Raw genomic sequence first — 9,334 nt, 5'->3', positions numbered from 1 at the left:
TTACAAACATATAAATAATCTAAAGTACTCTAGTATTAGACTCTCGATACTCTTTTAAACTGTATTAAAATAGTTATTACTCTAGTATTACGGTTTAAAATGCACTGACAATGTTAGATTTGCAGGAGGATACGATAACTATTTTGTTTTTACAATATTATTGTAAGAACAAAATAATTATAATACATTTATTGATCTTTAATAGAGAAGTAATTTTAAGGACTTCAAATAAAAGTATTGCGATCTAGAAGCCACACAGATAAGAATTCACCTTATCAAACTGCTAAAGCTTTTTATTATTAAAATGTTGTAAAGAGACATAATCTCATTTCTTGACTTAACTTTTGTAAACAAATGACTTTTGATTTGAGTTCAAAGTAAGATTTAAAAGGTCATCAAGTACAGTCAAGCCTTATTTGTTCAGATTTATACAGACTCAGCCATGCCCAAACGTTAAAAAAGTCCGGACCTTGAATTGAGAGTACTAGACAGTACTGTACAGTAAACAGACTCTATTGTTTTGCAAACATACTTCTAGACTACCGAATATATAATAGTACAACATGCATATCCAGTATACATGAGAGAGTAAAATATGGTTATTCCTGCAATAGGGTAAAGTATAATATTAATAGCAGTAATACTAACAAACTGTCGGAAAACTCACTCAAACAAGTCGTCTGTCACGAGAGCCATCTATTGGTCAAAGTAGACATTCTTTAGATAGACACAGCTGCATTAAATAATCGTTCAGACTTTAGATGTTGTCTGAACAATTGAAAAGGTAGGGAAGTAAAGCGCGAAGAGGCAGGGATCGATTGTATCATAAGACTTAACCCTTAAAATATCTTGTGTTATATGTGTGTAGTACTTCAGACATGTGAAATTTGATAGTAAAATTCTATTCATTGGAACACTCTAATGTGAAAGGATAAGTATTATTATTTTTCAGTTTATTCCCTAAACCTTCATACCAACATGAAAATGTCATGCATAGAACTGATACGGTATTAATATCATATAAGGAAAGACAATTCCAGTGTATGCAACACCGTATCGCACGATTATGATTACACAACAGGTAATAAATGTAGTTATATAATGGCTTCAAAATCTAACTCCAAATTTTCTGTTTGTAAACTTATTAAATTGCAGACACACAAAAAGCTAATATAGTGTATCAGCCTATGACCAGTTTAGACACAGTTGATGAAGTTTTCCATCCAAAAGACGCATCTAAAAATAGAGAATCTACTGATGAAAACTGAAATGTAAGGAACATGCAGTACAAATAATAAATATTTTTATGACTAAACTGTTGATGTGTACCAAGATCAACATTAATTTTCATTAATTTATTATCAAGGTTTATTTCCTCTCTGCTGTAATATTAATACTATAACAAGGGAGATAACTTGAGCAAAAATTTAAAAGTTTTAAAGAAAATGTACTATGAGAATCAAATAATGACATAAATTATGGCAGCTATGGCAAAACTTTACTTAAATAAAAATAAAAAAGGAAGGTCTTTTCAGCTAAAAAAACACTAAAATTCAGACAATCACTACAATCACTTAGGCGAAAGATAAAATTAAACCTTGTGTTATAATGCTTACCTTTAAGTGCAGTTAACTGAAGGAGAGGTGGCGTAGCTTGCTAAATGAAAAATCAGGATGCCGATGTGACAGTGAGCTGGTCTTATTTTTTGCGTTCCAGTAGGTCTTAGCTTCAACGAAATTAGCAAAGATTCACTTTATACACAAAGTCAGCAAAGACTCACTTTATGTGCAGCTAGGAGACAACCAAAACGGATTTCTTGTCTTCAAAGGTAAGGTGAAGTCGAAAGGACCGAGTGTAGTGTATGCTTGTATTGCAGGAAAGGGTCATAAGCTACTACCACTAGATGAGCTGGTTGAAACTTTAATGAAAGGAAAAGGAATTGGAGAAGTCATGGAAGAAGAGGTCAAGCTTGAGCAGTTTTTTAAACTCATCTCAAAGTGCATCTCAGACTTCGATACTGAGACAGTGAAGATGCTGAGGTCGCTACATGAGACAAGAGATACACAGGTAGTAAATATAATGCAACAGATTAAATTATGATAATAATGTGCTTGCAGCTGAAACATGTGCCACAATAAACAGTGTTAAAATTTTATATTGTGACGCTCTACCTATGTAGGGTGACGCTCTACCTATATACTTAAATTGGTTGATTGCAACAAATGTTTTTGCATTGTGAGTTCACAGAGAAGCTATCATCTAGTCACCTAGTGTAACTTTTCAGCAGCTGTTTGAATAACCTGAAAATGTATAACTACACTGGTCGCCAACTATATACTTGTAATAGCTGGATGCCCGGCGTTGCACGGGTAATAAAAAGATTTTTGCATAGGCAATTTATCTTTAATTGACTAAGTTTCTTTATCCAGTGAATTTGAGTCACTTGAGCTAGTCTATATCTTTACTATAATAAAAGCCGTACTCGCGCCTCTGAAGCCAGCGGTAGGAAAAAAATTGGGTCATGATCTCTCACGCAATCGTGATCTTCAAACTTGCTACTGATGCGTGAAGCGTACTGCTTTAGCTAATTGGCATCAAAGATTGGCAGATGTAATAAGTATGGTGTGCCCAATTATTCCATAGTAAGGCCAATTGAATGTGTAGTGTAATGGATAGTACGCCTGTCTATAGAACCGGAGGTTCTGAGTTCAGTTCCAGTGTGAAGTAGACTTTCATCCTACAACTTTGTTGCTATAACTGAGCAGATGAACGACTGACAGACGACAGACAAACACTGAGATTTATATATATGGATTGGCTTAGTAGCCACTATTACCCAAGAGAGCATAACTCTGGCACAAAGTTAACAGCTCATATTTATGAAAGTTAATTTATGTTTGTTCTAAATTAACCTTCTGCCCTTTTAACAGTCTGTGTATGCAAATGAAAATAGAACTTTGTTAGTTCGCTGTTGCCATGTGTTTTATTATATTCTAAAATATTAAAATCAAGCTAAGAACTTTTGCCATAGTATTTTTAGACTGACAAAGGCAGATTACTTGCGACAAACATGAAATACATCAAATTGGTTTTGTTCTAATTATATTTACAAAGTTTCTATTGTTGAGGAACGGTATAATCTGTAACAGAGTTACCACATGGTTAACTCTATGGTAACTCTGTAGCATAAGGTAGAAAACCATTACTACATACACATCTGAGTACCATACTCGGCTGAACAAACGCTCTCAATTAGTGAAGTACTCACATAAACATCTGTAAGGTATAATACTTGACTTGCAGAAGAAGCCGTAGTGCAATGGTTAGGACACTGGCTTATGACAATAGGTCAGTCATTCGGGTCACATAAGGACCATTGGTGGTGTTCGGAAGGGCATCCAGCCACAATTGTACCTCTGCCAAATCTCGTCGGGTTGTCGGCGAATAAACCAGCTCCTCCATCCTGTGCTCTAGTGTAGATGTGGAGGGTGGCTAGCAACCCTGCAGGACTAAAAACAAAGTCTGACACAGGGTGGAGAAGCTTCTCTGTGAGCCAATAGTCAGCTAGCTAGAGATGGTAGAATTGTAGAATTGGTAGATTCCAAGTAAAAAACCCAACAGAAGACGATGCCAAACCACTGTTGAAACCTGCCTAAATTTTGGTTGCCCCAAATCTTTGTAAGCAAATTGGTTTTCGATTCATCAAAACTGTTTTATTAACTGACCTTTTTCTCTCATCATGGTGTTTCTCATACTGGAGTAATCACGTTACCATGGTGATAAAAGTGCCAATGTGACAAAAATATAACAGAAACGATATTTTTTTTCTAATTTTAGTTCCCTAAAAACTTAGTTTTTTGATGAGTTAAAATGTTTTTTGAAGTAAATTTAGGCTAGTTAGCTTGTATTTCTCTAAAAAAAATCAAATTATTTAAGCCTGCATGCTTTTAATGTAGCTTACTGACTATGAATTTTGAATTAAAAAATCAAAACAATTATGTTTTGTGAGATTACTAACATGTTCTATTGATTTGTAATTAAAATTATGAACTAGTTAAAATTTTAGCTGTCAATTATTGAGTTTTATGTCTATTGACAGCTGACAGAAATAAAACAGAAGTACCAAGAGCTGGAAAGGAAGCTGAAGGCAGATAGACAACGTGTTAAGGTACAGCTGGCTGAATACATGGAAGGAACAGTGATGAACAAATGGAACTTCCTAACAAATTCAAGGAACAGAGTGGAGGCTAAATACAAACACGGTCATGAGGTTGGTTTACTAAGTTTGGTTTAGTCAAGTCCTGTTTGCTAATCTCAGATTGCAATTTAAAGTATTAGCCTGCGCTCTCTCAACTTCTCTCACATTCACCCTCTCTATCTTTCACCCTCTCTCAGCCATCCTCTCTCACCCACCCTCATCCTCTCTCCTCCTCTCTCCCCTTCTTCTTCTTGCTCACCCTTTCCCACCCTCTTTCTCCTCTCTCACTCTCTCTCCCCTCTCTCACCCTCTCTCTCACCCTCTCTCCCACTCTTTTACTTTTTTTCAGTTTCCCTCCCTTTCTCACACTTTCTATTGCTTACAGTTACCCTGTTATCTTGCAACATATTAAAAGAGGGTTGTCTACCCACCCCTGTTGGTATACGTAACATGAAAAAGCTGTCGAGTTGGCATTAGAGCACTGTATGGAAAAAGCAATGTCACCAACGGAGCATGAAAGGACCCAATACGGTTCTCTTACGCTTCCAGCAGCATTACTCTCTCTTTACATTTCTCTGACATAAACTATGCGTACGCGAGAAACACACCACTAAAATTGTGTTGTTTGTAATTAGCTTAAAATAGACATTTTAAAATTCTTGTTGCTTCACATTTTAATGAAGTTGGATATTTTTAGTTTTTACAGTTTCCTCAATTTTTATATAACAAAGTCAGGAGTAGGTAACAGCAGCAAAAGTATAAAGTAGCCATTTTAAACCCCTAACATCTTTGACTACACTTTCACTACACATCTTTCTCTATACACTACACTGGTTGGTACAGAATGAATCTTTCTTATAAAGGTTGATATAGTGACAGCCTATAAGGAGCTGTATCACCAAATGGAAGAATTCAGGAGAGAGCAACTACCGACATTGAATTTACGTCACATACCGGAGGTAGAGAGGAAAGGTAGCCATGTCTAAATATCAGTATTGGCCTTGTTCATGCTGTTCACTGCTGGTCATGATAACACATTTTCTCTCTATCATATATTTACAGACACAAATAGAGATATTGAAGTCAGCATGACTTACAGCTCTATGGAAATTAAAAGTAAGCAAGTGGTGATAACTCCTTCACAGCCAAAATCACTGTCTTTCCTAAAGACTGTCCGGCTAGAGAGTTGTGTCGAAAGTGTGAATCAGTACAAGGGAAATCTTTTTGTAAGAATGGATAAAACTATTGCTAGGGTAGACGACTCCGGGGCAGTTGCTTCCATAACTAGACTTTTTACCTCAGTGTTAGATGCGGTAATTCACAAAGACAGTATATATGCTTTGACCAATTGCAAGACTTATGGAGTTACATCTACCCATGAAGTTCGATCACATAACTTGTTAACCGGAAAGACATCTAGTTGGGAACTTCCTCGTCATAGTTCTTATAAAACGATGACTCTAGTGTCTGATCAACTGCTTATCTATGATGAGAGCAACCTACATCTAACTCTTTACTCTCTTCAAGGAACCGTAGTAAAGTGTTTCGATAACTTCTGGAGATTATCAGTGAAAATACTTATAGCTGCAGGTAACACTTCTGTAGTTGCATTTGACCCTGATTTTCATGAGCTGATCAGAATAGATTTAGCTACTGAAGAAGTCATGTGGAGGAAGAAGGAGGCGGAGCTACCAGCCATCACATGCTATGGAAGAGAACATGCTCTTTTAGCTAATAGTGGAGAGAAGCTGAGAGTACTTAACTTGAAGACAGGTTTGTTAGCCTAAGTACCTAGTTACGGAGTACAATTTAGTTAGTGCTTATTCTATCTGGATAGATTCGTATACAATGTATATGAAACTATAATACTCAATAAACAGATGTGGATTTGATTGATTTATACTGTAATCAAACATGTCAGACATGATCAGTTTATGTGGGATGGTATGTGAATATTTGAGGTTAGCAGGTGTGTTCAGTGCATGACCTGCGCAAGAAAGTAAGGTCAAAGATCCTTAAAAGATTAAAAAAAGCAAAGGTGACAAAGAGATCACGAAGAGGGCATACGTACTTCTCTCTGTATTTTATTTTTTTGCTGTTTTCTAATTAATCCGTAACTGGAACTTTAAAGGTTATCAGCTAGTTATATATATATAACTATATTATATATGTATCTATAACTTATATACATGTGTATAACTAAAATAACTTACCATAGTCTCGTAGTTTGCTACTACGAGACTGCGGTAAGTTTGCTGGTGGATAAGAAGCTGTAATATTTAGAAGGCTAGTGAAATTAGGTACTGCGGAACTCAAGCGAGTCAAGTCAGGCCTGAGAGGTCTGTTAGTCAACAATTTATACAGTAACTGAAATCATAAACAAATGGTCCACTTCCTTTCTATAATAACTGAATCTGGGTAACCTTTGCCATTAGTAGATGTAATCTACTGACAACTTCTACTTATTTTAGGAGTTGTGGTTCATGAGTTTGGTGAGCTGGATAAAGGTCGCAAGTGTATCCACTGTGAGGAAGACACTTTGGCTGTAGTGAGTCAAGATCGTACAGCAGTGACGACTTATAAGCTAAGTTTTAGCCCGTGTGTGCCTACGCACACAACGACTCAGATGCCCTTTGTTCCTGATTTCGATGACCTTGGTCCAACTATGGCTCAATTTCATAGCCGTCCAACGTCCGTCAGTGAGCGTGTAAAGGCTACCAAGAAATCATTACCAGAAGCCAAAGGAATTGATCAATTTATGAAAAAGCTATATTTTGAGTAAGACTTGTTTCATGGCGGAATGATAACTCCAGTTTCTACTGCCGTTACAGCTTTCAAGACACTAAATGCGCAAAATCTTTTTGCACTTCTGCTTGACAGAGTCTGTCAGTTTATATATTTTTAAATTATCAGAGATGTTTTAACTGAATATTGGATTACTTGCTGCTTGCTCTCCTAGCTTGATATAATGTACTTCGCTATAAGCTACAGTTATATATATATAAGTTATAGTCATACATATAAGCTATAGTTAGTATATATATATATAACTTATATAGATAATCAGTAAAAAAATCATAATAAATAGATAAATATGTTATGCTCTATTACGCAATATGTTACTTTTTAGATTTCTTTTTGCTTTTTGTCTTTTAGATGTTCAAAAATAAATAGCACAGAAGATAAAATTATCTGCATGTATGATTTTGAAAACTATCAAGCATTTTTTCAGTCATATTGAAGTAGGTGATTGCCAATTGTATAAAATGTGCAATTATAGCATCTGTTCAAACAATACACAATACATATAAAATTAACTCTTAATAAACAGTTGTGAATGAAAACTCTTTTGTTGAACAGAAATTGTGTTGCCCTCTAGCAAACTATCAAATAGTAAGTCAAAAACCTACTAGACTCTCATCCAATCACTTTACTTACGTGAAAAACGCTAATATTTAATTTCAGAAGTATTCACAATAACGATTCATACTATTGAAGATATAAAGTATTTATTTGCGATACGGTTTAGTACTTTCTGGAAATTGATAGAGACTTTGGCAACAAGCCAGCAGACTGCAAATTCAAAACTTACAAGCATCTGTAAAAAGCACAATGGTGAATGATGTCTAAACTAAAGAGGTAATAAAGCTATCATCACTGAGTCAAAACTTTAAAGGGTTAAACCACAACCTTGGAAGCAGAGACCGAAGAAGCAAACTCCTCTCTAATAGTGGGAAACTAGAGAAAAGTGGACAGTCTAAAGCTAATGACATCAGAAGCTTGTTATAAATAAAGACTCGAGTACAATAGTAGCATCATAGAGTTATCTCCCCCTAGAGTGATAACTACATGAGCGTTTTCGGTGCTAACAAGGAGCGTTTAGGCAACGCCCATTTTTTGTGCTAGACAGTCGTAGCGATTGACTAGATCAATAACATCAGCCATGAGAATGGTTAAACAAGGATCATGGATTTCCAGTTAAGATAGTAATTAATGCTCGTATTAAAGAAATGATGATTATAGTTTATTACTCTAATATATGCTTATTATTTAAAGCAATTCAATACCTACCAGGGATCGCTAAACATATTATGGAAATGTTTACTTTTCCATATCCATTCCCATAAGCATAAATATTTCCATAATTTTAGGAAAATGGATATGGAAAATTTATTTTAGAAATATGGAAATGGTATAGAAATGGAAATAATATGGAAATGAATTATGGAAATGCTATGGAAATGGAAAAGATATAGAAATGAATTATGGAAATGTTATGGAAATGGAAACAATATGGACATGAATTATGGAAATATTATGGAAAAGGAAATAATATGGAAATAAATTATGGAAATGTTATGGAAATGGAAATAATATGGAAATAAATTATGGAAATGTTATGGAAATGGAAAAAACTATGGAAATAAATTATGGAAATGTTATGGAAATGGAAATAATATGGAAATAAATTATGGAAATTTTATGGAAATGGAAATAATATGGAAATATATAAAATATATAATAAAATACAAAAAATTCATTTTTATATAACATTTACCATTCTAACTTTTAAACTTCATATCATGAGAAAATATTTTTAAGCAGTTCAAATGAATTAAGAAAAAAAAGAAAACAACTGTAAAGGTTTTCAAACTTTTTCAAACAACCACAACTTTTAAATTTCATATCATGAAAGAAGTGTTTTGTTGTAATAAATTTGGAAAAAAAATAAAACTGTAAATGTGTTTAAATGTAAAACAATTAGCAAGTAATGGCTAAATATAATCTGTTTAGCTATGATTACAATGAAAAATTATTTAATAAATAAGGTAATAAAAAAGTTTATTTTATTTTTATATAATTATAATTTAGTATAATTAAGTACAATTTATTTTTATTTAACATATAACAACATTTGCCACTTTAACTTTCAAATTACATATCATGAGAAGTGTTTTGTGTAAGTGAAATAATTGAAGAGAAGAGAGAAAATAAAAACAACTGTAAATGTTTTCAAGCTTTTTCAAACAACTACAATTTTTAAATTTCATATCATGAAAGAAGTTTTTTGTTGAAATGAATTAGGGAGAAAAATAAAACTGCAAATGTGTTTAAATGTAGATGTGAAATAATTAC

The 9,334-nt window shown here is 33.9% G+C and overlaps 1 protein-coding gene across 1 annotated transcript; it reads left to right on the top strand.

Moving 5' to 3' along the window:
* The first annotated feature begins 5,715 nt into the window (after nt 1-5,715).
* On the top strand, nt 5,716-7,035 carry LOC137392081 (uncharacterized). Its single transcript, XM_068078703.1, has 2 exons — nt 5,716-5,971; nt 6,670-7,035. Exons 1-2 carry the CDS (start codon nt 5,863-5,865, stop codon nt 6,978-6,980), a joined length of 420 nt encoding a protein of 139 aa, XP_067934804.1. The 5' UTR covers nt 5,716-5,862; the 3' UTR covers nt 6,981-7,035.
* The last annotated feature ends 2,299 nt before the right edge of the window (nt 7,036-9,334 follow it).

Source organism: Watersipora subatra, chromosome 3 (assembly GCF_963576615.1).
Source record: "Watersipora subatra chromosome 3, tzWatSuba1.1, whole genome shotgun sequence".
NCBI lineage: Eukaryota > Metazoa > Bryozoa > Gymnolaemata > Cheilostomatida > Watersiporidae > Watersipora > Watersipora subatra.
Note: the sequence above shows the minus strand (reverse complement) of the source record. Positions and strands in the feature narration are given on the sequence as shown.

Bases quoted from the DNA above. Each gene is read 5' to 3' on its own strand.
- LOC137392081 (XM_068078703.1), top strand. From the start codon at position 5,863: ATGTGGAGGAAGAAGGAGGCGGAGCTACCAGCCATCACATGCTATGGA. The intron at 5,972-6,669 runs GTTTGTTAGCCT...TACTTATTTTAG, and splicing joins AGTACTTAACTTGAAGACAG to GAGTTGTGGTTCATGAGTTT.